A 27,667-nucleotide genomic window follows, 5' to 3' on the forward strand; every position below is an offset into this window, starting at 1 on the left:
CTCTGGAGCGTCCGAAGAGTCACTTGTGAGTCACTCTGAGTGTGAGTAGCTAGTGGAAAGAGACCTCTGGACCCAGCTGTGGCTCATCCTGCTCTGCAGAGTTTGCCCGTTCACGCGGGGCTGCCCTTCCGCAACTCCCAGCCTGTGTTGTGTACCAGCTGTATCTATGCCTACGGGCCTCGCCTGGACTCTTGAGTGGCTGCACCCACCAGGTAGTATTGCCTGACCACACCCCCAGAGTGTGGCTGCCCCCAGACTGAAGACGAGGGAAGGATGACGCGGAGTCCAGCTGTGAGATACCACCGGCCAGCCAGCCCGCTCTGAGAACCATGCGTATTCCACCTTTTCATTTGTGAGAGTTTGCACAGGGAGAGCACGGCTCTGAGAGAGGAAGAGACAACAGCCAGGGTTATAGAGACCCTCTGTGCAGAAGCCAGGGACCACCTTGTGTTCAGTCCAGGCGAGACTTACCGTGTTCATTCCGAGGGGACCCGAGAATCAGCATAAGGACTTGGGGGCCCTTGCCTGGGACATTTGTTGGGGGCGATGGAATCTCTGACAGAGTCTGGGGTCCTCTGGAGCCTCCTGCTGGAACTGGACAGCCAGTCTCTGCTGTGGTACTTGAAGAGGCTTGCTGATGGTGTGGAATGCTACTGTGGGCATGGATCTGAGAAAATCCCAGCCGTGAGTGTGTACCCCGCATTCTCGGGGGGCTCTGTGACTGTTCTGTGTACTCTCTCATGCCGCACTTGGCCCTGCTGAGAGAGAGCCTCAGACTTGACAACCCTTGAGCCAGAATTTTTTTGGCCATTTTATAGAGGTGAGCCTTGCCTCACCTTTGGGAGAGAATGTTTAAGAGTACATAGGAAGTGGGGGTAGGGGCTTAGGTTCCCCAGCATCGAAGGGGCATAGGATTGAAAGCCAAGTATTCCCATCCAGTGTGTCTTTGTACTGTAGTACAAAGAGGCTGGCCGACCATCTGCATCAACAGACAGTAGAATAAGGACAGCTAGGTACAAATGTGGAGTAAGGAGGCCTTCCCTCCTCTTCCCCCACTGCTCTAAACACAAAAGATGGATGTCTTTTCCTGCATGTTTTTGGGGAGATTGTACCTAGACCTCCTGTGCATCCATCTCTGTGGGCCCTGGAATTCTCTCATTGACTATGATAGAAGCCCAAGGAAGATGACACTGGATGAATGAAATATTGGAACTGGGAGGACTCTAGGTGTCGGGTTACTAGATACCCAGTTTCCCTTGAAGTGGATTGGGGGCCCCCTGGTAGGCTGTTTCTCATGAGAAGCTAGTGGGAGCCCCAAAGCCGGCGAGTATCTTCTCCCATGAGTGTGCTGTTGCGGGGAAGCCCTGTGGTTTTCTTTTTAGTGGTTGGATAAGACTCATGTTCCATTCCCACTGGGTCTCCACATTCCTCAGGCAAGCTGCTTAACCTCTGCCTCATTTCCCACAAGTATGACGTGGGTAATGAAATCTACCCCATGGTGAGGTGCGGGGATGTATGTGGAGGACATATGCTTGCTCTTGCTGTGGGGTGTTTACAGTTGTCTAGAAGGTGAGATATAATGAGGACTATATGAGCTGTCAGCTTGTCAAGCAAGGGTTTCCTGTGTGCGAATTCTCTTCTAGAGGGTGGGACATTTGCATAGTATCTAGTGATTCTTGGAGGACTCTTGTATCCGAGGTCTTTGTTTGTTTGGGTTTTTTGTTTTGTTTTGTTTTGTTTTTCTGAAACAGGGTTTCCACTCTGTAGCCTTGGCTGTTGGGGCACTCACTCTGTAAACCAGGCCTCAAACTTAGAGATCTGCCTGAGATTAAAGGTGTATGCCACAACCGCCCAACCTGAGGTCTTTTCTAGCACTAGAAATTATAGGATAGATAGGCTTCTAGATGGCTTCCTCTAGTGGTCTGGACACCTGGTTCACGCTCACATAGGTGACTTGGGAAGTTAGACATCATATGATGAGAGTGTGGTATACTTTGGAGAAGGTTACTGGGCCTTTCACATTACACATGTAAGTAAGTCAAGAACAAAAGCTTGAAATTCAAATTATAAACCGATTGATGAGAGGTTCCTTTTCCTCAGCTCTTCTCTGGTTTCTCCCTCTTGGAGTTTCAACCCAAACTGAGCTCACACAGTTTTCTCTCTCTCCAACTCCCTTCACGTTCCTCTTCCTCTAGTCAGGGCAACAGGCTGTCACGGAGGCGGGCAGCTCTGGGTTCAGACGTGATCACTCCCTGACTTTGTTTCCATGTGGGTCATTTAGCTTTATAGAAAGTTGAAACGTGAATGGTTGAAGGGTCCGTCCCCTACCAGCTGTGTGCCTGTGGATTCCCAGGGAAGTGGGTGAGGGGGTAAGAGGCCAGGAACTACATGTCACTGCCAGCAGGACAATCTGTCCCTCAGGCATGTGTCTCTGGCAGAGGGTCAGTAGCCTAGTGTGTGTGTATTAAGTAGGTCAGCACATGGTCGGGTAGAATGCAAATGTGCCTTTGTCCTCATGTGTGGCTCTCCCTAGGTTGTCTTCTTTTTATATCATCCTCGAGTGGCCTTCATCTATGGACACCCATCTTTTTTATTTCCATTCATTTTTGTAAAAAGCTTTCAAACTGTATGCCTTGAAAGGGCAGAATTCCTAACTATTCTACTGGCTGGTGGGATTTCCAGGGAAGATTTGCCAAATTATTCTATGGGAATGACCAGGCACGGGATGCATAACTGTTTTTTTAGGATCTGGTTCTCTATACTGTGCACATCGCTGGTCCTCTCCTGGCTTCTGTGGCTTATGGAGAATGGACTCTCATCCTGGAGTCTGCCACTGTATAACAGTTGGGTGCCCTTAGGCATGCGACTTTTCTCTTGCTTCAGTTTCCTCATAGTACTTGGATTTGGTAGATTATTTGGTAAGAACAGGGAGGGAGGTGTCATGCCTGTGTGCCAAAAGGATTTTTAACTTTACAACTTGTGTTTCCCTTTTCTTTTCTTTCTGTTACTGGAGATTATATCTATATCTATATCTATATCTATATCGATATAGATATAGATATATATAGATATATATATAGATATATATAGATATAGATATTATTTTCCTTAGTGCCATGTTTTATGATTTAAAAAAAAAAGTCATGTCTTTAGCTCACTGTGTTGGTCACAACAAACTTCAAGAGGTACGCAGTGTCCAACCCTCTTCCAAGTCCTGCTGAGATCTCGGTTGGCCCTCAGGTCTTTTCCACTGCCAAGGTAGAGCTGGCAGGAAGCAGGGCAGTGATAGCTGGCATCTTAGGCCCTGGGAAGACCTTTGAAGGTTTCCTTCCTTGCTTTCTCTTCTTGGGACATCTGTGGGCCCCATATTTCTCACTGACCGACGCTGCGTGAAGGGTTTTTCAGGACTGGTTCCTCTGTGCTATTTCTCCGCGCCAAGGCCCCTTTCTTAACCTGGCCTCTCAGGGGCTACGGCAAGAGAGCTTCATCTCTCTGCTTTTCTGGCGCCTAAGCGTTCCCCTCCTTCACCCCAGCGTCCACCTCTAACCCTACAGCGTGCGGACACCTCGTGCTAACCTTGGCTGTTGTCGTGCAGGTGTTAAGCCCCACTTACAAGCAGAGAAATGAAGACTTCAGGAAACTCTTTAAGCAACTTCCAGACACGGAGCGCCTCATTGTCGGTGAGCTAGTAACCTGGGAGGGGGCCAAGCAGGAAGTCGTCTGGGAGTTCCAGAGAGAGCACTCAGGCTGCCTCTGCCAGAGACTGGGAGCCAACACAAGCAAGCAGGTTGAGCTGGCAACAGGCAACATCTTACGTCCCAGATCTTAGGATCAAGCACCGTGCCTGTGGCATGCATCCTTGAGAGGCCACCCCGGAGGGATTCAGAGGCACACTTGGCTCTGCAAATGGCCACTCCATAGAGCCAGTTGCTGCCGTGGTAGTAAGAGGATGGAAGTTAACTGAACAGCACGGGCCTTTTTCATTGTTCTAAGTCCGGCCCATTATTGGCTATCATACTCATTCACTATCCATCTCCTTGGTGTTTTTTTATCATGCGATGTTAGAGACTCCCTTGGCTGCTAAATCAAGTGGCTTGTACACCTAGTCAGCAGCAGATGACTAGACTCCCCCCAGTGCTGGAGGGATGGGTGGCGCACTCAGTCTACACTGGTTTGCTGAAAATGTCCCCTGCCTCTGAGCTTCCATATCCTGCTTCCTACACAGATTACTCATGTGCACTCCAAAGAGACATTCTTCTTCAGGGCCGACTCTACCTCTCAGAAAACTGGATCTGCTTCTACAGCAACATCTTCCGATGGGAAACTTTGGTAAAGACCTTGAACTTGGGTTGGTGCGGGACTGTGGGTGATGCAGGTGTTGTATCTTAGTGGCTATATGCTTACCGCTTACCCAGCATGTACAGGCTTCTCTGTGCTTGGTCCCCAGCATTGCAAAAAGAAAAGAAGGGAAAGACCCAGACTTATCCCTTTGGACATGGTCTTGGCCATGACCGAGCAAGCTGCTTTCATTTTTTTTCATTTACTGACTTTATGTTCTTCCCAAGCCTTTATAGTGTGTCCCCTCCACCCCTACCCCTGAGACAGGGTTTCTCTGTGTAGCCTTGGCTGGCCTTGAACTCAGAAATCCTTCTGCCTCTGCCTTCTGAGTGCTGGGACTAAAGGCATGCGTCACCACCCCGGCTCTGCCTTTTTATTGTTAACACCAACCCAGGCCTGAACACTGGAGGATACCCAATTTTGAATCACAGTCATGCCATCTCTTATGCCATGTACTTCTTTCCCATCTCTTGGGTGTGGAGGACAGTACACAAAAATGTTTTCCTTTGGCAAACGCACATAGCTATCTGGTATGAGTTGTGGCAGAGCAAGGCACAGTAAAGTGGGCAGGGCATTGGCTGAAGGGCTCAGAAGAACTGACTTGCTCACTTTCTGGGTTCTGCATTTTATTAATTGTGATCTTAATTTTTTTTTAATTTGCCTTTATTCCCTCATCTTTTAAAAATCAGATGGAGAAAAGTTACTTAGATGATTTTATAAGCCCTCCCAGCACCAGTGTTCTGTGTTTTCGTCAGTAGCAAAAATGGCAGCTCCTCTGCCCATATATTGGGTTGTAGAACCTAGGTACCATGGCCAGAGATGGTTCCTTAGTACATGGCCTCTGTGGCATAAGGTGCAAACTGTATCATCTCCAAGTTGGTCCCTTCCAGGGCCAGAGTCATGAGAAGAGCAGTTTGATTTTTGTCTGGCAACTTCTAGTGTCCCATGAACACTTTTCGCCTGACTGTGCTAATGCCCTCTTTTTGCTTGCTGCTCTGTCACCATGATGATGCCAGCTGACAGTCCGTTTGAAAGATATCTGTTCCATGACTAAAGAGAAAACAGCTCGCCTCATTCCCAATGCCATCCAAGTCTGTACCGATTCAGAAAAGGTGAGTGTTGTCGAGTTCTGACCTTTCTACCCGTGCACCCCCACACCCCACTCCCCATCTCCCCACTCCTGCATTCTTACCCTTAACTCACCTTGATCTTTAGACTGATGGGTTTGGAGTGGCAGGCAGTAAGCAGGGTACAAGTTCTAGAAAACACTCCCTGGGTGAGCAGGGTGGTTGAGGGCTGAGCAGGGGCTTAGGGTCGCATGTCAGAACTTTGAGCGAAAACACCCAGTTTTGAGTACTGTGACTATAGACTATGCATATTTAGATTTCGCTGAAGGTTGATGGGTCAATAGGTTTGTCTCATCCTCTTTATGCTGCATCCCAGCTCACCTCTTGCCCAGTTCCAGTTGGTGAGCAAAGAACATTTTTATTTTTGAAGACACAGTTTAGAACTAGAGTAAAAACCACAGAAGAAAGTCTGGGTAAAATATTGAAGGGCTTAGTTCTCATTGGGACTTGGAGATTTCAGGTCCCCAGGGTGCTGATGATTTTGGGTAACTGACAGTCAATAGCATTTGAGACTGAATATTTTGAATAAAAGAATTTTTTTATTGAATGTGTTTCTCGTCACTATGTTAAAAGTTTTCACAGATGTTTCTCTGCATCTTCTGCTTCCATCTAGCACTTTTTTACTTCATTTGGGGCCCGGGATAGGACATACATGATGATGTTCCGGCTCTGGCAGAATGCTCTCCTTGAAAAGGTAAATACTGAAGGGTGTAAAATCCCTCTGTTAGTAGATATATGGATGGATAGATAGACAGACAGATAGACAGGAGGGATGGACTCTGTCCTTCAGCCTGGGAAGGCCATCCATGCATAATGTTCTTCTCACTTGGATATTATTGGATATTATCCTAGTTGGGAAGCGTGCTTTTATTGTGGTAAGGCTGGCTCTTAGTGAGCCCATGTCTCTGGAAATCTTCCACTAGTAATCTTGACCTGAGTCCTGAACAGAGTTAGCTTTTTTTTTTTTTTTTTTATGAGAATGCTCCAGCACTGTCAGGAGTCAGGCACCTATGATTTGGGGCACTTTAGTCCCACTGTTTTATACTTCTCCAGGGCTTGGGTTAACCAAGTAGAATGAAGCAGGTAGCCATAGACATGGCTGCTGTGAAGGAAGTCGGTTTCCTATCCACAGGTTCTCCAGAAATTAGGCATGCCATGCAGGTCATGCCAGGCCACATTGAAAAGCACTGGGGCTACTCAGGAGGTGAAGGGGGTAGAAGAATGGGCAAGAGCCTTTACTGTGGTCTCCTGGGATCAGCTGGGGAGGTGAGGAGGAGCAGGTCATGTAGGTCAATAAAGAAAATAAGAAAACTCAGTCAGGTTAGCCACCAACTGATGGCTGGTGAGTTAGGTTGGAAGGAGACACAGATGGAATATTACAGCCCATGTCCATAGAGAGTTCCCATTTTGAAGCTGTCAGGTGTTGGGGGAACTCTCCAGGCCAGAGAAACAAATGTAAGGGGAAAAAAATCCCTATATAAATAATATGTACTTCTAACTAGGTTACCATATAATTGACATGATTGTATTTATCTTGACTCTAGCCTGAGCGAATTACTATCTGGAGAAACCTAACTAAATTAATTTTTATCTATAGTTTTTTTAATGTGAGCCTCTAGGGCCCTGGTCTAAACCTTTGTAGCTTTTTGAGCTGAGATCTCCTGACCTTATCAGGCATCGGTAATGGTAAAGTGATAATGGGCCTGCATATTTACTGGCAAGTTCGATTTTTCAGTTCACATCTGTTGTCATTTCTGAATAAGGCACAGAGCCATGCACTTGGCATCTAAATGTCTTCCAAAATGACTTTATTAATTTTATCTAACGAGAGTCTGCTAACTGCTCTTGTCCTGACCATGTGGACTCTAGCTGAGCCAGGCAGAACTGGTCAGGGAAAGCAGTACAGGGAAGGTGAACGGTGAGGAGGCTAGGACGGAGTTGGACAGAAGGCAGGTATGTCCCAGGAGGGAAGAAGGGTGTCCACGCGTAGGCTAGAGACAGGTAAGAGAGGAAAGGCTTATTCTCCTGGTCATCACTGAAAGCCAGCGCTCAACACCCACTGGTCCAGAAACAGGCCCCAACTGTCCTGCTAAGTCAGAAAACTGGAAGGCTGACTTAAGGGATTCTTCCAGATGCCCGAACCGTTCCTTCAACGTGTGGGTCTGGAGACCTCTCGTATTATCTGGAAAGTCTGTTAGTGTCAGGACTCCTGAGTTTCCACTTATTATTTATTTCTCGTTATTGGTTGCATCTCTTTTCCTTATGCTCTTTTGTCACGTACGTGTCACGACCACTTTCTCCCTTCTTTTTAGTCTGTGACTCAATAACGGTTCCACCCATGATCCTGGTTTCTTTGACATTCATTTGCTTCCCTCTGGAAATTGTGCCCTATGAAAACTAGTTTTTCCTTTTTCTAATTTAAATTTTTCATTTCATTCTCCTCTTTCCCCCACCCTCACCCCACCTCCCTCCCACTCCTCAGAGGGGGTAAGGCCTTCCTTGGGGAGTCAACAAAGTCTGGCATTCCAAGTTGAGGCAGGACCAAGCCCCTCCTCCCTGTATCAAGGCTGAGTAAGCCATCCCTCCATAGGGAATGGGCTCCAAAAAGCCAGTTCATGCTTCCGGGATAAGTCTTGGTCCCACTGCCAGGGGCCCCCAAAACAGATCAAACCACACAACTATCACCCACATGCAGAGGGCCTAGGTCAGTCCCATGCAGGTTCCTCAGCTGTCAGTCCAGAGTCCACAAGCTCCCATTAGCTCAGGTCAGCTGTCTCTGTGGGTTTCCCCATCATGATTTTGACCCCTTTGCTCATATGATCCCTCCTCCCCCTCTCCAACTGAACTCCAGAAGCTTAGCCCAGTGCTTGGCTGTGGATCTCTATATTGGCTTCCATTAGTTACTGGTTGTAGGTTCTATGATGACAATTAGGGTAGTCACTAATCTGATTATGGGGGAAGGCCAGTTCAGGCACCCTCTCCACTATTGCTAGGAGTCTTAGCTGGAATCATCCTTGTGGATTCTTGGGAATTTCCCTACCACCAGGTTTCACCAGGTTCCTTCCTAACCCCGTAATGTCTCTCTCTATCAAGATATCTCTTTCATTGCTCTCTCTCTCTGTCCCTCCCCCAACTCAGCCATTTCAATTCCTCCTGGAAAACTAGCTTTTCTTAGGACAGTATTTTTAAAGAGGACAAATAGACGCCTCCTCAATAAGCAAACACTGGGAACTAGACATAGGATTGTACACAAATTGATTGCCCTTCAGAATGAAGAAGGAAATATTCTGGTTGTCAGGAGAGAGCTGGGGAGATGACCTTTCATTTCTGTGGTGTTGCAAGACTGAGTCAGGGCACCTGTGGATATTCAGAGATAACTGTGGCCCTAGATTAACATGGGTGTAGGAGGCGGGGTGCTTCCCATCTCCAGAAGGCCTGTTAATCCCATTCTGCAAAGCTCTGTTGAAGGGGCAGGCAAGGAAGGTCGACATCCTTGGTTTTGTTGGAATCTACATTTTCAGATGGGAGACTGGCATCTGACTGGGATATCTGAGGTGGGTGGCATTGTCATAGAGGTGTCCTCTCTATTCAGTTGGGAAGAGGGTCCTTTGCCTTCTTTCCCCCCAATGGGGCCAGCCTGGCTTAGCGCTTCTGTGCAGAATGGCAGGGCCTGAGGGAGGGCGATCCAAGTCACTCTCTTCTCTCTTGCAGCCACTGTGCCCCAAGGAGCTCTGGCACTTTGTCCACCAGTGCTATGGGAATGAGCTGGGTCTCACTAGTGATGACGAGGACTACGTGCCCCCGGACGATGACTTCAACACCATGGGGTGAGTGTGGGCTTGGGTGAGCCTCCCAGAAGATATCAATGAGGAGATCATCTGGAAAATGGTATCTGGGTATCACCTTGCAGGAAACTATGGAGGGAACCAGTGCTTCAGGCAGAAGGAACAGTAACAGTAATATAGAAATGGTCAGAGATGGAGCCAGGAGGTCAAGGGAACAGGGACTAGCAGTAGCCCTTTGGCCAATGTGACAGTTGGCTTTTAGGCAGAAAGGGATGGGGAGGTTTGTAATAGACAGTTGATAAGTTCTGACTTAACATCTAGACAAGACTAGTTGGAAATACACTCAAGTGGAGACAAGGGGGACTTGTTCCAAGGTTGTTAGATGATAATTTAGAGGACACGTGGTGGTGGTGGTTTGGACCAGGGAGGTTACAGTAGCTCTGATGGTAATTAGTTCCTCAATGTATTTTGAAGGATTTGCTCATGGCTCAGAAACAAATCCCAGGTTTGATTTAAAGTTTGTTGGTTTAACTCTTTGGAAGAATGGAGTGGTTCCAAACAAAGATGGGGACTATTGTTGACGGACTTTGAGATTAGAAGGTTGGTTTTAGGCAAACAGGGATGCCCACTAGCCAAGCAGAGAGATCAAGTAGGCTTTTGAGGATGGCTGTTTGGTTCATGCGGAAGTTTGGGCCAGGGCTATAAAGCTGGGAGTCACTCGTGGATAACCATGGGGTTAGCTCAGTCCTCCAAGTGAGTGAACATAAAAAAGTAAAATCACATTCAAGGGCTAGGCTTGGAAGCACTCAGCAAGAGTGGGAAGCAGAGAAAGAATGTCCAGCAAGGAACGAGTGTCTCACACACTAGAAGCCAGGAACAGGGAGTTAGGGATGGGGCCTCTCACTGTATGACGTGCTGCAGGTAGGAAGATGAGGAGAGTGAGTGGCTGACAGGGATTAGGTGTGTGGAGACTAAATGTTGTGTGAGAAGCTAGTAAAATAAGAAGCAAGGGAAGAGCACAGTGCTCAGACCTTGGCTTGGAGCAATATTAATGTTGCTTTCACATTGGCTCTGTCCAACCCTATTTGCTGATGTCTAAAATGCACATCATGATTTACTGGGTGCGGTAATACATCCAGATGCTACTAAATGGGCCAGTCAGATGTTAATGTCAGCAATGACTGTGAGGATAATGACTACTCCAGTGGCACTCTTGAAGTGTCTCTAGCACGACACCTGACTTCCTTCGGGATGTACAAGGAAGAGACGGTTGTTAGTTATGATCTGTGATTTGGGCAGTACTACTGAGAGAGTACTGTATTCAGAGTCCAGTCTTCTTAGTAGTTGATGTTTGAGAAAGGAAATGTGTGATTAGAACCCAGATGTTAGATTCAGATGATCGGCATGTGATGGGACCCAACAGAAAAGCGTAAGATGAGGTATGGTTATGTTTGGGTAGACAGACATCTAAGGAGGCTATCTAGAAAAGGTGAGTTTTCAGATAGACGTTTCTGGGTAGGGAGAAGTGGAATAAGAAGGGAATGAGGCTTTGGGAGAGCAACGAGAGGGCAGCTTTTTGGTTGGCACAAAATGACATACAAAGAAAAGCAGCCAGAAAGCCCATAGTTTCAGATGGAGAGACAGGCCTAAGTCCTTAGACTAAGGACACAGAGACCAACCTGAGCTCATGGGGGGTGGGGTCTTCTCCAGCTACTGTGAAGAGATCCCTGTAGAAGAGAATGAAGTGAACGACAGCTCATCCAAAAGCAGCATAGAGACCAAGCCTGATGCCAGCCCCCAGCTGCCCAAGAAGTCCATCACCAACAGCACACTGACCTCTACGGGAAGCAGTGAAGCCCCTGTCTCGGTATGGGTCAGAAGCTCTGGGCAAATCCCTGCCCTGATGAGTGGCCATTTTCTCCTAGTTCAGTTAACCCCTCATGAGCCCCACTGGGAGCAGGGAAGTAGGAAGGGGTTCCATGTGGTCACCGTAACTATGGGAACATCTTAGAACTCATGAGCTCTTAGTGCCGAGAGTATATTCCAGAGGCCAAGAGCTAGATTCTCAGCACCTTGTTTACATGACTTGGTTTGACATATGCGAAGATTAAAAAGTATTCCAAGTCTTCTCAGAGTAGAGCAGTTGGTGGACTACTCCAGACAGCCTTTATCTGGATACCTTTCCTGGGTCTTTTTTCCCCCTTCCCTGCCTTGATCCAAAGTCAAATTCACACAGGAATATAGAACCATAGGACAGCTCATTGCTTACCCACGTCATGAATGTTGCTTGAGTTCCTTTGCAGTTTATTTTCCTACTATGCTGAAGTTTATGGAGGCTAGATAAATGTCTGTGAGGACCTTTCTCCTCAGGAACACTGTTGCAGAGAAGCCAGAACTTTGCGGAAGGATTAGGGCATGTGTAGGCAAGAAGGGGCTGGGTTCCTCAAGGACTCTCAGAAAAGAGAATGTTTTATTCCACATTCGGTGGTCAGGCTAACCTGCCTTAGGATGAAAATGTCGTTGGTGCCTCGCCTTCATTTTCTATTTGTGAGATTAGCTTTAAAATAGAATCAATTCCCTTCTGGTGCCAATGAGAGAATGGAGCCCCAGACATGCCCGTGAAGCCCTCTATGATCCTGAGGAAAAGGGTATTGTTCACAGGCAGACCGGCATTGTAGCCGCATGGTGGGACTATAGTTCCAGAAAGGGCCTAGGATGAGAGTGCCACTGGTAGACCAGTGTGCCCTTTGAATGGCACGAAAAGGTCAATGAGTGCTTGGTTCTATGCTGCCTCTTCTGGGCAGCTCAGCACAGTCCTAGCACCTGCCCTCCGCCCTGCTCCTGAGCAGCTGTGCTGGGGACGGGGTGACTTCTAAAGCTGGGTTCCTAGTCTCCCCTTTGAAGAGTGGATCCACAGAGAGGGACCCTGGTGGCTGACTCTTGATCTCCACTGCAGTTTGATGGCTTGCCGCTGGAGGAAGAGGTGATGGAGGGTGATGGGTCCTTGGAGAAGGAGCTTGCCATCGACAACATCATGGGAGAGAAGATTGAGATCATTGCGCCCGTGACCTCCCCTTCACTGGACTTCAATGACAATGAGGATATCCCCACCGAGCTCAGTGATTCTTCAGATACCCACGATGAAGGTGAGCCTCTGAACATGTGTCTGGAGCATCCCGTCACCTCTCCATTGCGCAGCATGAAAGGAAGCTGAGATCCCAGAGGAGGGAAGTGATGCAGGCGAAGGCACTAACAGTGTGCCCAGGAGCCCAGCCACCCTTCCCTTGGTGGTAGCGCCCACATTAGCCAGAGACGTCAGTGCCCCAGGGACGTCAGCCCAGCCTCCTGCCCTCCTCGTCACTGTCTTCTTCATCCTCTCTTCTGCACAGGAGAGGTCCAGGCCTTCTACGAGGACCTGAGTGGAAGACAGTACGTGAACGAGGTCTTCAACTTCAGCGTGGACAAACTCTATGACCTGTTGTTCACCAACTCACCCTTCCTTCGGGACTTCATGGAGCAGCGGCGCTTCTCTGGTCTGACCTGCGGGCTAGCCCCTCCCTGACTGTCCATCCCTTTTCTCCACCATACTTCCTCCTCCTCCTCCTTCTTTTTTCCTACCTCTTACCAGATACCATCCTTTCCCCAATGTCACAGGCTCCTCTTTCTGGCCTTACGTGGTGCCAAAGATCCCCTAGGGTACTCTGGCCCTGTCTGTCACTAGCACTGCAGGTTTTCATCTGCCCTCTGTCCTCCAGACTCCAAAGACTGCACAGTGAGCAGGCCCTGCCAGCTCTTGGTCCCCGCAGGGCTCTGTGTCTACTCCAGGGCAGCCGTGGCGCTGCTTGGGAGGAACCCGCTGTGCTGAGTGTGCTGCCTCGGCTCATTCAGTCCTCAGCTGTGCCGTGGGTGGGCCCTGGGGTTCCTGGCACTAGGGTGTTGGCAATCTGCACCCCAGGCTGTTCTTTATCTGCCTGCAGTCTAGAAGGGCTGAGTGAGGATTCGTATCTGGTACCCTGGGGGCTCATGTTCTCACTCTCTCACTCAGCCAGCGCCGCCCCCCCCCCCCCCCCCCCCCCCCCCCCCCCCCCGCAGCACAGATGTTAACACTGCCTCTCAGAGATGCCAATCATCCCCTCTGAGCAAAAGCTCTAGGCAACAGGGCACCCTCTGCAAGGAGAGGCACCTTGAGGCCACGGGGTGGCCACACTCCCTGGGGATCTGATGCCCTTACCACAGTAACTCCAATGTTGCCCGCACCCCCGCAGGTGGCCCCGGGACCTCCTGCCCCAGCCTTGGAACAATCAGCATTCTGGAGCTCCCTGTAGAATTTCAACAATGCCACAATGGGCCTCTTTCTGCCCCAACTCCACCTCCTCTTCACCACCTCCTCCAGCTTTCAAACTCCTATTGGCTTCCAGGGGAGGGGGTGGCTGTCCTGTAGCCGGCATGGGGCAAGGAGTTCATTGGCGGAGAGATTCAGATGAGTGGAGTTGCGCTGTTCCCCACCCCCCTCACGCTAGGGCTCTTCTCTGCCCTCAGATATCATCTTCCATCCGTGGAAAAAGGAGGAAAATGGAAACCAGAGCCGAGTGATCCTCTACACCATCACCCTTACTAACCCCCTGGCTCCCAAAACCGCCACCGTCCGGGAGACACAGGTGAGCAGGCAGAGGAAAGAATCAAGGGAGGGCGTGTTCGGAAGTACTGTCACATCACGAAGGATGAAAGCTGGACTTGGGAGATGCCTCTGGATCTAGGCTTGGTTTAGTCCGGAGGCAGCAGCATCCAATGAGCTCAGAGCTCAGATGCTGCCAGGTCAAAGTGGTGCCACACTTTCTACCCAGGAGTCCAGGGGCAGGGGCGCTGGGAAAGGCGCTGTTCCGATCTGGCTTCTCCTCAGTGTTGGTCAATGGTGCTTCCCCTACCCACAGACCATGTACAAAGCAAGCCAGGAGAGTGAATGCTACGTGATAGATGCTGAAGTCCTTACCCACGATGTGCCATACCATGACTACTTCTACACCATCAATCGCTACACGCTCACCCGCGTGGCCCGGAACAAGAGTCGACTCAGGTGTGCTGTGTGAAGGCTTGTGTGGGTGTGGGTGTCGGAAGGTGTTCACTGCCCCTTGGCTCACTGGGGCGAAGTGGGGCTGGCCTACTCTCACTGTGTGACCTCCCTGGATCCTGAGACGCCTCCCCTTCCAGCCCTGACTTCATTATTCTTGTGTCCCATGGAGTGCTTTGCATCTTCTTTGGAAGATCTTCACCATTGCCTACTGTTCGTTTTGTATGGTTTCTATGGAACTATGTAGGTACTTAAACTACATCTGTTGGGCTCTTTAGAATAACCCAAGGAGATGAGTTACCCTTGTTTATCAGAAGAGTAACTTGGTCAGGAATCAATCGCGCCCCAATTCATACCGAAGCTTAGTTTTTAGCAATCGGACCCCCATGCCTAACTTAGCTCTGCGTCCTGTGTGGTAGGATTCCTATTGTTTCCACTGTTGACCAGTGAGAGCTCCTAGAGACCTGTCCTAATCCTGACCTAACACAACCAGCTCTCTGCGCTCAGCCTACCGGCTCATATCACAGTCAGATGAAGTTAGCGCTGGATACTGTGATGCCCACTCAGAGGAAGGGAGAAATATAGACCGTGACCCTGGAAGAAATATGCCATCTAATTATAAAATCAGCACACATACCCGTTTGAAAATCGTTATGGTTGATGCCGGCTAGACATTCTCAGGAGGAGCTAGTCCATTCTCTATGCAGAAGACAGATGTTGGGTGGGAATGTAAGAAGACTCCAAGCATGGCCGTGTTCCCGTTAGGTCCGGGGGGAGGTATCACCCCTGGAGAGGCAGCGAATCAGGATAAACAGCCTTGATGTGTGTGTGTGGGGGATTATGATTTACTGACAGGTGCTCATACACCTAAGGAAGAGGCAGACAGCAAGGCTTTGACATGGGAGGGTAGAGAGCGACGCTGCTGCATGGGTGATGGGCGATGGTGCGGGCAGCGGCTGGCAGAGGGAACTTTCAGAAGGGCTTGGGTGTAGCCTAGAGCCAGGCAGGTGAGAAGACACTCAGAGCTGCAAATGATGGGGCACTGGAATCCCTACTTGGATTGAAAAGGGTTTGACTTTCATTTCTAAACGTTCTCTTGATTGGCTAGGGGGCTGCAGAGCCTATATTGCATCCCCCCCCCCACTCCCTATACATATATACCACTAGCCTCTCATCTTCTATGTTTTAAAACCCGTTTTCTCAATATGAATGGCTGATCCTGTTTCTAACGGCCTGCTCCTCAGGGTCTCCACAGAGCTCCGCTATCGAAAACAGCCCTGGGGGTTTGTAAAAACTTTCATCGAGAAGAACTTCTGGAGTGGACTGGAGGACTACTTCCGCCATCTAGGTGGGTGCCACAGACCTCATGTCATCTAGCCTGAACCTTTCCTTGCTGGCTTCTGTTCCGGGGGGGAACGGGAAACCTGGAGAACATGGGGGTCTCTGAGACCATAAATTGGTTTCATAGGGTGCCTAATTCTGCCCCTGAAATGAGCATCAAGTTTGTTATGTCTGGGGATGTATGTATCTTCCTAGAGACTGCATCTGTAGCTTTGAGACCAATAAGGAGGGGCTGTGATTTTCACCTACTCTCAAGTGAACCTCAGACACTGGTATTGAGTCATCTTATTATAGGAGAGATCTAAGGGCATCTATTTAGGAAATGTGTGATATGTCATAAATTATATATACATGGAGGTGCGAAGGTTGGGAACATGGTCCTCTAAGCAAGATTTGGCCTCAAAAATCCTTGGCATGGCCATCTCTGAGGGTCGTCTTCCCACTGGGCCAGCTTCCCAGGTATGTCTGTAGGAATATGGTCCTAGTAGAGAGCTGCTTCTGGTGGACATTATGTTGGGTTGAAGCTATAGGTCTCTGACATGGCCCTTTTGTGTCTGACAGAGTCTGAGCTAACCAAAACAGAGAGTACCTACCTGGCTGAAATGCACAGACAGTCCCCTAAAGAGAAGGCCAATAAGTCTTCAGCAGTACGGAGGAGGAAGCGTCCCCATGCCCACCTGCGGGTTCCTCACCTGGAAGAGGTCATGAGCCCTGTCACCACACCCACTGATGAAGATGTGGGCCACAGGATCAAGCACGTGGCAGGTATGTTTGTTCCAGATGAGAATGGTTGTGTAGATTGGTACCATGGGGAGGAGCTGTATGCCTCTGTCGTGACACATAGATGCACACCCGGTTTGCACCATGAGCAGAATTTGTCACTCGCCCCTCACAGACCCACCAAGTGCCTGCCTGCCTGGGCTGTGGACTCCTCTTATATTTCTTCCTCTTCTCATCCATCCTTTCAATCATTATATTGTCTGTCATGGAAACCTGGGTCTCTCCAAGGGACCTAGAGACCACGATTCCAGTGTTTGACGAATCATGCTTTGCACACGCTTGTGAGTTTTTCCGAGCTGTGTGAGGACTGGAGAAGACCACTATTTCCCATGCGCTCCTCATTCCAGCCTCAACTAGAGCACACCATTTGTGCTTTAGTTATGTGTTTCAGATATAACATTTGTGATGAATGTCACATTTAAGTAGACTGACTGAGAGAAGTTACATGTCTTGCCCTGATGTCACGTAGCTGATTATGAAGCCAGGGTTGGGAGCCCGCTGCCTCTAGCCTGTCTTCATCAGCCAGTCACATCTCTATATCCTAGTTACATAGCTACGTTTTCTCCTTCGTTCAGTAATTATCTGACCCAAGCCTTGGCTTTGCAGATTTTACCTCCTCATGTTGTAGGGCGAGGTGTGAGCACAAGGCCACTGAAAGCATGATGCACTGTTCTCTGGTACCCTGTCAGCAGTGTGTGGACTTGTGGACCGTGAAGATGATGATGATGATGATGATGATGATGATGATGATGATGATGGCCTGTTTATTCTCCCACAGGTTCTACGCAGACGCGGCATATCCCCGAGGACACTCCCAACGGTTTTCACCTACAAAGTGTGTCCAAGCTGCTGCTGGTTATCAGCTGTGTGTAAGAGACTCCAGGTCCTCCTCCCCTGGCTCCAACATCTCCCTGCTCCTGCCTGGTGCCGGAGAATCATCCTCATCTCTCCAGCATATGCTCCCCTTTACTTTTACCCCTCTCTCCTCTTGGTTCCTGTGTCTTTGCGTCTTCTCAATACTTCTTGTGTGTTAGCCTTCTAAGGGGAAAATGGTGTATTCAGTATCTATGCCAAGTGGGTGAGAGAGGCAGAACGCTTAGGATCCCTCCTCACGATAAAGGCTGACTGACATAGGGATGCTTCAGGACATCTTAAGAGTCCATTAATTTATAAGAGGTCCTCTTGAGTGTCTGCTCTGTGCCCAGCATGAGAGCCATACACAGAGTCCTTGCAGGCAGGGTAGCCAGACAAAATCAATGCTTCCAGTCCAGGGAGAGCAGATGCTTATTACAATGTAGGTGACTTATAATTAGCACAGCATTATAAAACCGTAGATTCGATATCTTGCGCAGTAAGTTGAATTAGGGAGATGAGAAGCCAAAAGACCTGAAGGCATAAGATAGGAGAACACAGCTGTCTGGTGTGTGAGTCCTTGTCTGTCATCAATGCCCAGGACATGCTAAACCATTTGAATGAAAGGCCTTTGGAGCAGCCGAGGACAGCTTTTCTGCTTGGCTTGGCCTGCAGCCTGGCATCCCATTGCTCTGGATTGGGGATGAGCCGTTAGCATGGAGATGGCCCAGGTGGATGAGAGGCATGGCAAAGACCCACATGGCCTGCTCTATCTTCCGTACACCGGGCACCAGACCACCTCGGGGTCAGTTTTGCCCCTGTGACCCTCCTGTACTTCTCCCTGAAGCATCCTCAGAGGGATGTGAGGGGACATCCTCACTCTCAGGATACTCTGGGGGAAGCTCACAGGTGGCACAGTGAGACCAGCACTCTGTCGGTTCGGGGGATGGATTAACACAAAGACTGGAAGCAGTGTGGGTGCTTCCGGTGACGTGCATCAGAGGGGTCACCAGATGAGAGGACCGCGTGGTTAGGAGAGGCCACGGATGGAAGGGCTCAGTAACCCTTCGGTCATGTCTCAGAGGAAGACCTGCTGCCACCAGGGACTACAGGGGCTGGTGTCCACGGAAATTTGGAATTTAATTGAAAGTGGTCAGAGAAGACATGCCAAAGCCCCAAACTGTCTGAGCTGCAATGGGTTATCTGGTTGAGGAGGACAGGCCTTTGCTGCTGTCCCTGGGCCTGGCCCTTAGGAGACAGAGTGAAGCTATTGGTATCAATGAGGCCATCCATGCAGAGGGTGACTGAAGTGGGGCCGGGGACTGCCCTGTGACTCCCGAGAGGAGAAAAGCCTCTAAATGGAAAAAATAAGAAGGGTTCTGGCTACTCCTGAAGGCACAGCATGCAAGCATATGTAAGTTCTTCAGAGGATAGCGTGAGAAACCATGACATGACAGCAATAAGGACAGAGACAACTATAAAACTCATCCTTCAAACACCAATGTAATGGGATTCATGTCACTGTTAAAGCCAGGTGATGGATACTGGTAAATAAGAGACTAGAAGCTTGGTTAGTTCTATATTTGTGTTCTCTCTGCATTTCAGTTTTATTTAAAGAGAGAAGGCCCGCCCACTCAAGGGGGCCAGTCCCTTAAGTATGGGCTAACTCTGTGCCTTTGTAAGTTTAGGATAGTCGAGCCTTCTGACTCAACACCGTGCACTCCAGGCTGGCGTTCTAATAGCCTGTGTTTAGAACACACTGACACAGCACAGCTTACCCATGTCTGGCAGGCTCTTGCCATCATCCACCCTCAGTGTGGTGACTCAACCTCCCACAAACCTCTTTGTCTCTGTTTGGCACACTGGGGAGTCTTCCCTCAGACAGCCCATGACCTTTCCTTAAAACACCCGGGATTGTATACCCAAACCCAAATGTAAGGTGGTATGCGGCACATGCTGAGGAGGTGGGCGCTCAGATGATTCAGCGTGTGCTCACATAGTTAGATGCCGGTGTCGCAGCTCCACGCAAAAGCGGGATGTTCTCACGGAGAACGTAGGCTAGCCCCCGGGACCTGCAGCTGACAGAAGAGGAACACTAGCAAGACGTCCGTCGGGCGCTGCTTTTAGACAAACGCTGTGTCCTGAGGCACAGTCTAAGTCGCCTATGATTTCTTTCCACTGTTGGCCCCTTTTCCACTTACGACTTGCCTTCCCAGCTTGGCCAGCTGCTCTCTTCCTGTGTCTACCTGTCCTTCCCGAATCCTTTCACGTTAAGAACCAGCTCTGCCGGGCGGTGGTGGCGCACGCCTTTAATCCCAGCACTCGGGAGGCAGAGGCAGGCGGATCTCTGTGAGTTCGAGGCCAGCCTGGGCTAGCAAGTGAGTGCCAGGAAAGGCGCAAAGCTACACAGAGAAACCCTGTCTCGAAAAACCAAAAAAAAAAAAAAAAAAGGACCAGCTCTTAAGGTGGTCCTACTGCTGGAGGTTATGTTCCTCTCCACCCACAGAACAACCCCCGCAGGTTAGGACCGATGTCCCTGGTGAGAAAACAGTTCCAGGGGAAACTTACGGAAGTTCAGAAAGATTTCTAAGTTACGCACTAAGATTCACCCCCAATTCTGCCTGACTCGGGATCTCCTCCGCATCCCTGCCTTTGTCTCTCTCCCGTGAGCTTCTGTCACAGAACGGCCTAGGCAGCCACTGAGGTAGAGAGAAGGGAATTTTCCCCAGCCTCCTCCCTGGTATCTCCCCCCCTCCACTTCCCACCCTTGTTATCCTTCATCTCTCTGCTTCTGATCCCTGCAAGACAGTTGGTCAGCACAGGGAGAAGACACTGCAGCCTCAGGGAGGTACCAGTACCCATAAGGCATAGCAGTTGCTCCTTTAGTCCAGCCCTTCCGGTATGGCGTGACTTGGGGTTGATGGAAGAGTCTCTCGATTTAGCACCCACGGAAAACTACGAGTCTGCCACTACCTCCCCCCCCCCATCCTTCCTTGCCTGGCCTCCTCGTCCATCGTGCCTTTGCCTCTCGTGTTTTTTTCTCGTCGATGTTCACTTGCTCTTGGCTCTATTGAAGTGCATTTCCTCCTCCCCCACACCCCCGTTTCTAACCTCTGCCTCCTCCTCATTTTTCTTCCTTGCTCCCATTAGGATCTGTTTCAGGTACCAGCTCTACGATTGTTCCCTTTACCTCATCCCTCTTCCTCTCCACCTACGCCCTTTTCCCTCAGGCACCCAGATTCGGGTGCCCGTCCCCTCCACCCCCGACCAGTGCCTTCAATACCTTTGCTTATCTCCCTCTCCATGGCTCTCCTGCTCTGTCACTGACCCAGTAGACTAGGCTGCTTCTCTATCTCTGACCATTGCTACACTCTTTCAACTTCCTCACCCCATCTCTGGAATGCTTGGGTTGGCCCAGCAGGCAGGCACATGGTCTCATGGGTAGGCGGGAAGATTGCTGGCCCGGATTCTATCTCACTGTCCTTGGCTTTTCCCCGTGTCTGTCTCCCTAGTCTGGTGCTGCTGGTCATCCTTAACATGATGCTCTTTTACAAGCTGTGGATGCTGGAATACACCACACAGACCCTCACTGCCTGGCAGGGTCTCAGGCTCCAGGAAAGGTAATATCGACCTTACTTCTTTGTCCCCATCTTAACCCTACCCAGCTGTCTGGGACTGCTCCATTGCCTGTGCTCAAGGGACACCCCTTTGAGATGAGTCTGTAGTTCAGTTCTACAAGTCTGTCCTTAGAGTTTCAGCCTAAGTTTGAGGGCAGTGGGGACCCCGGGGCATTGAGCAGAAGAGAAAGCACCCTGATGTGACTATCCTTTGGGAGCACAGGCCAGCCCACTGAGCATAACTCCAGCTGTTGGGGACCCCCCCTTCTTCTACTCCACAGGTTACCCCAGTCTCAGACAGAATGGGCCCAGCTATTAGAATCTCAACAAAAGTACCATGATACCGAGCTCCAGAAGTGGAGGGAGATCATCAAATCCTCAGTGATGCTCCTTGACCAGGTGAGATGCTCACAGTCCCTCATCTTTTTTTTTTTTTTTTTTTTTTTTCTCCTCGAGACAAGGTTTTTCTGTGTAGCTTTGGAGCCTGTCCTGGAACTCACTCTGTAGCCCAGGCTGGCCTCGAACTCAGAGATCTGCCTGGCTCTGCCTCCCAAGTGCTGGGAATAAAGGCGTGCGCCATCACTGCCCGGCAGTCCCTCATCTTTAGGATGCTGAACTGCTTTCCTCCTGTACTGAGAAGTGTCACCATGTTCCCTCGCCACCCTTCTGATGTCCTCTTCCTCTTTATTATTATGCTGGGCCATCCTTTGGTTTGCTTTTAATGCTATTCCTTAATGAAATATTAGAAACATAAGAAACAATAACAAAGTAAGAGATAGATTAATAGCCAGAGGGTTGTAGGACAGACTTGGTTTTTTTTTTTTTTTAAATAGAGAAATGCTGTATAGTAATTTGTCTTCCCAGAGGATGTGTATTTAATAATTTGAGGAGCCGGTGAGATGGTTCAGCTGTTAAAGGTGCTTGCCACCAAACCTGGCAACCCGAGTTTTATCTCCAGGTAGAAGGAGAGACTCCTGCAAGTTGTCCTCCGACCTCCACATGTACCCTCCTCATGCACAGAACAGAAATGGACCCCTTCCCCCACCTGACGAGCTGATTTAGAAGAACCAGAGAGACCAAAGCAGTAGACGATGCCGAGAGACCAGGAGCTATCCCATGTCATTGTAACAGAGTAGCTTACTCAGACAGCATTTCCACGGGCTGCTATGTGATGGACCATTTGAAGTCTCCAGCCGGAGCTGCCCCTTTTGGACCTCATCCCATGACCCCAGAATATTAATTTCCTGCTATGGAGCTGGTCAAGAACCTGCCTCCCCTCTGCTTGACACCCTCTGTGTATGCCTGCAAAGGGCCGGATGGTTTTAGTTCCAAGAAACGTGAAGTGAAACAGCTCGTGATGAGGCAGCCACGAGACCCTGTGTGTCTGACAGGCTGGGAGGCAAAGGAGCACTGTGACCATAGAAAGTTTGTGTTGTTTCTGGTCCTTTCCAGCTTGGTGAAATTGGCGCAGGGAAACTGGAAAGCATCCCAGGCCAGGAGAAAGATAGGCAGAAGGTATATTCAGGATCAGAGTTGATGGTCAAGAAAGTGGTAGTGTAAGATGGCTCCTCAGAGTGATTGGAGACTGGTAATTCATTGATAAAAAGAGTTGCAAATAACCAAGCCCAAGGGATTTCCAGTGCTGGACTGGCTGAGCCCTTCCTGCCATAGGTCGAGGCTCCTGGGAGCCACCTTTGCAGACCTAGTATCTGTTGGCTCTGTGGCACGGTCAGGGGTGGGCCACAGATGGATGTGGGAGCTGCAGCTTTGTGGACATTCACGGAGAGCACACTGTCTTACAGATGAAGGATTCACTCATCAACCTTCAGAACGGCATCAGGTCCCGAGACTACACATCGGAAAGCGACGAGAAGAGGAACCGCTATCATTGACAAGGCAGGACCAGGGGTGGCTGCAAGAGGCCTGTGCAATACATGTACATAGACCCTATAAATATATATAAATATATATATATATACAGAATATAAATATATATTATATACAGATTTTAAAAAAAGAGATAATGCCTATGTACCAGGGAGAAGGAGCGGGAACTCCCGCCCCCTGTGCCGGCCAGAGCAGCGTTTTCCCTCTACTGTGGAGGGACTGAGGAGGGCAGGGACCACCTCTCAGCACCAACCTCCCCTGATCCTCCTCCTCCTCCCATCTTCTGTTCCTCACCCCTTCCCTTGCTGGCCATTCTTGGCCCTTAGAAGGGAAATGTGGCTGAGCCAAAGTTAATGCCTGTGAAGACCCTTGGGTCTTCAAAAACGTTTCAAGAGGGCATTGCTTAAGGTGCTTCATTCCCTAACCCTCTTTTGATTTGTCTCTAGAATAAAAGAGAACCTGTTCTTCCCCCCCCCCAGTGCTTCCCCAGGCCTTCTCTTGGGAACAGGAAGAACGGAGAGGGCAGGAGCCCCATCCAAAGTCCCCCAGGAGACCATTGGTTAGGACCACACTGAAAGCCAGGTGGCGAGGACTGTGACAGAGGCTGCGTTGGTGGGGCCTGGGCTGTGGGGCTGCAGGCTCCTGAGCTCTGGCATCTGAAGGGAATTCTCCTCAGCCACCCCCACACCTTCTTCTGACCCGAGTAGGGTGTGGACCCCACAAGGGCTGGGAATTTCTCATTCTCCCACTCCCTTTCTCTCTGGTCTTCTCCCAGGCTGGATCTGGGGGAAGTGTCACTTTTTAGTGCCTAAAGTCCTCTTGTTTCTCTGTGCCCTAAGAGCACATTGTTTCTTAGCCAGGGTGGAGCCTTTTTGACCTTGTTTAAAAAAACAAAAAACAAAAAACAAAAACCTCTTTTCGTGGTTATAAACCAGTCAGGTCTGTGGCTCTAATCTTTCCCTTTGAGCTGTGAGTTTGATGTCCAGGGTAAGTCAGGGTATCCTAGTCCCGTCCCCCCCCAGGCTTTAGGAGACAGAGAACAGTCTAGAAACATGGATGGCAGGGCTTGCCCAGAATCCCGTATGAGTAGTGAGCACAGTAGCCAAGCCGCTCAGACGGCTAACAGCATCATTTACTCCTGGTAAAGAACCAGCATTAGCAACAGAGGCAGCCGGGTGCCACTGTGTGTGGGAAAACGTATGAGCCACCAGAGGGAGGATTTGGAGCAGATGTGTATGTTTGGTCAGAGAGAGGCCAAGGGAAACCTGACCCCCCGAGAGCCACCTCAGTTCTATGTCTCTCAGGTTTAGGAGTGGGGGTTCTCTGCAAGGTGTGTGTGTGTGTGTGTGTGTGTGTGTGTGTGTGCAAATCTCTTCCTAGTGTCTGGCCCCAGTGAGTATAAAGTCACCAAGAAATAAGAGGAAGATGCTACGTCAGGAACTTGAACCAGCCAGGGCCTTCTTAATGTTAGCCCATCAGGACTCAGGCTTTTATATGATCTCAAGGGGCCCTTCTGGGCGGATTGATCATCCTCCCTTACAGTATCTACTGCTCTTCCATCTAATGGCTCAAGGAATCCTGCCAGCCCCAGGCAGAGCTCATGGAGATCCATAGTAGTAAAGAATTGTTGCCAGGTTGGTGCAAACGCTTCTCGAAGCTTGCCGTTTCTCCTGGGCTTCTCAAGGTGAGAGGAAGAAGGAACACCAGATTTCCCAGAGCATCAGTACAAAGCAGGCAAGACAGTGCTGGTTATCTATGCCAAACAGAACGTCACTTTCTCCTCTTAGAATTGTCTGAGCATTCTAAGGGCAGTGAAAGGAAGGCATTGATGTTGCAGTGTCCTGGAGAAATAGGGCCTGGTATTTCTTGAAGGGCAGAATCAGACAACTGGATATATCCCCACATCGTTCTCTGATGAAGGGAAAGGCAGGCTCAGTGCTTAGCTAGCATTACTAGCACTCTTCTGGGAAAAGCAAGGGTGAGGAAATGGATTTATCTGTTCTTCTAGAGCGGACAAGGCCCAAAGACCAGTTGTTCAGGGTTTTGAGAGATTTGCTGGTGACAGTCAAGACCCACGAGCCCTGAGACGAAGAAGAAAGAATGGTACCATTTGAAATGCTAGGCAGTTTCCTCTTGGAATAGCCAGAAGCCAAAAGAATTCCCAGAAACTTTTTGGAAGCAAAATTGGAAATTCTCAAATCTATCGCATATGCAGTTATTTACTTAAGCTGAATTGTTAAAGTAGCTGTGGATCCTTTCGGATGATTTCAAAGAGTTCATTGCGGGTGAGGGGGCCAGGAAAGTAACAGAAGTAGCCCTGCCACAGAGAGCTGCTTTTCTTTGGCCTGCAGTATCCTTTAGGGAGGAGAACACCTAATTTGTCATCGAGAGCCTCCTGCTTTCGGATGAGCCCAGATGCTATGTACTCATAAGGAATAGCCCCTAGGAATCACAGCTTTCTTTTGAGTTCCTTTCGTGTTAGCATTAGCTCGGGCATTCGCTTTTAAACCAGGAAGAAACTAACAACTCAGTTTATTCCCACACAAAGTCCTCTCCCCACCCTCAATCAATACTTCGTGAAAGAGAAGGGAACTCACCCTTGCAACAAAAACAGGTACCCTGGCCAATAGCCTGGTAAGTGGCTGTCTGTCTGCAGAAGGTCATGGAAGCTGGCATGCCTTGGGTGACTTCATCCAGCTGGCAGGTTTTGTCTATTTATTTATCGTAGATACATATTGATCTTTCTATATGGATTTGTTTGTCAATGTAGTTTCACTGGACTAAGAGTGGAGCGGCCTGGACTTGAGTTCTGACGGTGTTGTTGAAAAATTGTGTGGCCTTGCTTGGTTAAGTCCCTGTCACTGAGCTTCAGGATCCACTTGGAACAGGCGAGGGTCAGAAATTACCTGTAATGTGGGTTCTAGGTTTGACCTTGACTCAGAGATTAGGCCAGAGACTAGTGAGATTTGGACTTTCCAATTTTGGAAGATGTTTCGCCAGGACAGACGAGCTTTGCTCTTGGCTAGGAGGTCGAGGGGACCCCAGTGACAGGGATAGCCTTGCTCAGTGTTAACCCAGGAGAATGTTCCTTCCTCCTTTGGCCTAGTTTTTGTTTGGAATTGGTTTGTGCTGAAAGGAGGATCGCAGCAAGAAGAGTATCATTTTGGACAGAGTCCATCTTCCATCTCCAGGCACTGTGAATCCTTTCTACTACTGTCCACACTGTCCATGCTCCTTCCTCAGTGATGGAGGACACAATGGGAAGAAGCCATTCCCAGTTTCTAGAACTTCTGTTTTGCTCAGCCAAAACCCTGTTGTGGTTTGGATAAATTAGGAAACTCTTGCTAAAATCCTCGGCTTGCCTTAGGGCACAGGACTGGCATCAAGGAGTGGGGAGCACCAGGGAACCTCACGAGGAATTTGCCACAGATGGATTCTCTACTTGTCCATAGCCCCTCACCTATGCTGGGACTGGCCTGTTATTATCACAGACAGCATCTGTAGGGTGAGGTGTTGGGGAAACAACTGGCTAGGGGAAGACTCTCTCTGGGCGATTCGTGCTCCCAGAAGGGTCCTTCCTGTGCCGTACCATGCCACTTCGTTAGCTCTGCGGGACAGCCAAAGCCAGCCCTTCTCAGGAGGGCCTAGGAGAAATAGCAACTCTTCTCTCCTCCCCCAGGTGGCAGGGCTGTGGTGGCCCTTCCTACACACCTGGACTCTGCCTGCCCTCTCCAGGACTCTCTCCCTCACCCCAACCCCGTCCCTGTCTCTAAGCTAGGGGGCAGTCACTCCTGTTTTCCCTTGGCCATTCTCAATCCTCGTCCCCCCACCCCACCCCACCCCCACCCCCACTCCAGCAGGCTGACCCCACTCCTTTCCATCTCCAAGTCTTCTTCCAGAAGATGCATTTGGGTCTCAGAGGAGTGTTTTCTGGAAGGCCATCTTTCAACATCCCTGCATTCCTGACATGAATCAGGAATTGGTACTTGGTGTAGAGAGCTAGCTCCCTCTCCCACCTCTCTGCCCAGCCTTGTTACCTCACTCCTGCTCCAGCCATTGTGATGGGCTCAGCCAGCTCCCTGTTCTGATGTGCCCTGCAACAGCTCAGGGGTCTTGTGACTTGGAGGTCCTCAGCAGGCCTGGGAGCCCGGATTGGAGCCTTGGCTGCCGGTGAGAAGCATTTACCTGCCAAGATTTGCTGATGCCAGACGATCTCCCCAGCATGTGAATGCTTAATGGACATTGTCATCTCTGCCCTTTGGTCCTCCTTGCTTCTCTCAACACAATAAGACACCTCAGAAGCAAAATGGCGGCCCTTGCTCCAGGCAGGACATCAGGCTGTCTGGGGAGTTGGCCCCGGGCTTCTGTGTTGTGTGCAAAGACTGCACAGTACAACAGTCACTTTTGCCAACAAGAATGTGTGGCACCCCACGTCCCCTTACCTTGCACTCTAGGGCCAGACCACTCTCTGCATGGACCAGACCATCTTCCCAAACCCATGGTGCTTTTCCCCCCCCTCACTCAACCTAGACTCTGAGGTGGGGAGGGATGGATCAGAGGCCATAGTGGCCCCATGGATAATCCTGACCAATGGGGTGGAGTAGGGTGAGGCAGAGGGAGCAGCACCCAGCACCTGCACTGGGCCACAAGCGGGAACGAACACAGGTTGGTTGCAGTCGAGTTGTCTGGCCGTCTGTATTCGGATCTATAACTGTACTTTGCCTGGCGCTGTGCGCAAGGTCTGAAAACTTACTGCTAGTCCCTAGACACATACAAGGCTACCCAGCCAAATCTTAATGTAAAGTACTAGAGCCATGGAAGTCCAGTAGGAATTAAAGGAAAAAAAAAAAGTATTGAAGTACAAATAACAAA

General features: G+C 49.7%; 1 protein-coding gene across 18 annotated transcripts in view; it reads left to right on the forward strand.

The window, feature by feature from the left end:
* Gramd1b (GRAM domain containing 1B) overlaps window positions 1-27,667 on the forward strand; it is a 245,783-nt gene extending 218,116 nt beyond the window's left edge. For 9 of the 18 annotated variants that reach the window (XM_028866278.2, XM_028866284.2, XM_037207591.1 and 6 more), the window contains 17 exons: window positions 3,596-3,680; window positions 4,226-4,329; window positions 5,355-5,450; window positions 6,079-6,159; window positions 9,177-9,292; window positions 10,961-11,117; window positions 12,207-12,396; window positions 12,640-12,783; window positions 13,790-13,908; window positions 14,182-14,324; window positions 15,563-15,666; window positions 16,221-16,424; window positions 17,218-17,308; window positions 20,442-20,453; window positions 20,804-20,911; window positions 21,190-21,307; window positions 22,711-27,667. In XM_028866278.2, coding sequence (XP_028722111.1) covers window positions 3,596-3,680; window positions 4,226-4,329; window positions 5,355-5,450; window positions 6,079-6,159; window positions 9,177-9,292; window positions 10,961-11,117; window positions 12,207-12,396; window positions 12,640-12,783; window positions 13,790-13,908; window positions 14,182-14,324; window positions 15,563-15,666; window positions 16,221-16,424; window positions 17,218-17,308; window positions 20,442-20,453; window positions 20,804-20,911; window positions 21,190-21,307; window positions 22,711-22,800 — 1,962 coding nt within the window. In that variant the 3' untranslated portion in view covers window positions 22,801-27,667. Of the gene's footprint in view, window positions 1-546; window positions 685-3,595; window positions 3,681-4,225; window positions 4,330-5,354; window positions 5,451-6,078; window positions 6,160-9,176; window positions 9,293-10,960; window positions 11,118-12,206; window positions 12,397-12,639; window positions 12,784-13,789; window positions 13,909-14,181; window positions 14,325-15,562; window positions 15,667-16,220; window positions 16,425-17,217; window positions 17,309-20,441; window positions 20,454-20,803; window positions 20,912-21,189; window positions 21,308-22,710 lie in introns of those variants that run through there. The other 9 variants (XM_028866281.2, XM_037207593.1, XM_037207595.1 and 6 more) reach the window with 4 other exon arrangements.

The sequence above is a fragment of the Peromyscus leucopus genome, chromosome 7, assembly GCF_004664715.2.
Source record: "Peromyscus leucopus breed LL Stock chromosome 7, UCI_PerLeu_2.1, whole genome shotgun sequence".
Taxonomy (NCBI): Eukaryota; Metazoa; Chordata; class Mammalia; order Rodentia; family Cricetidae; genus Peromyscus; species Peromyscus leucopus.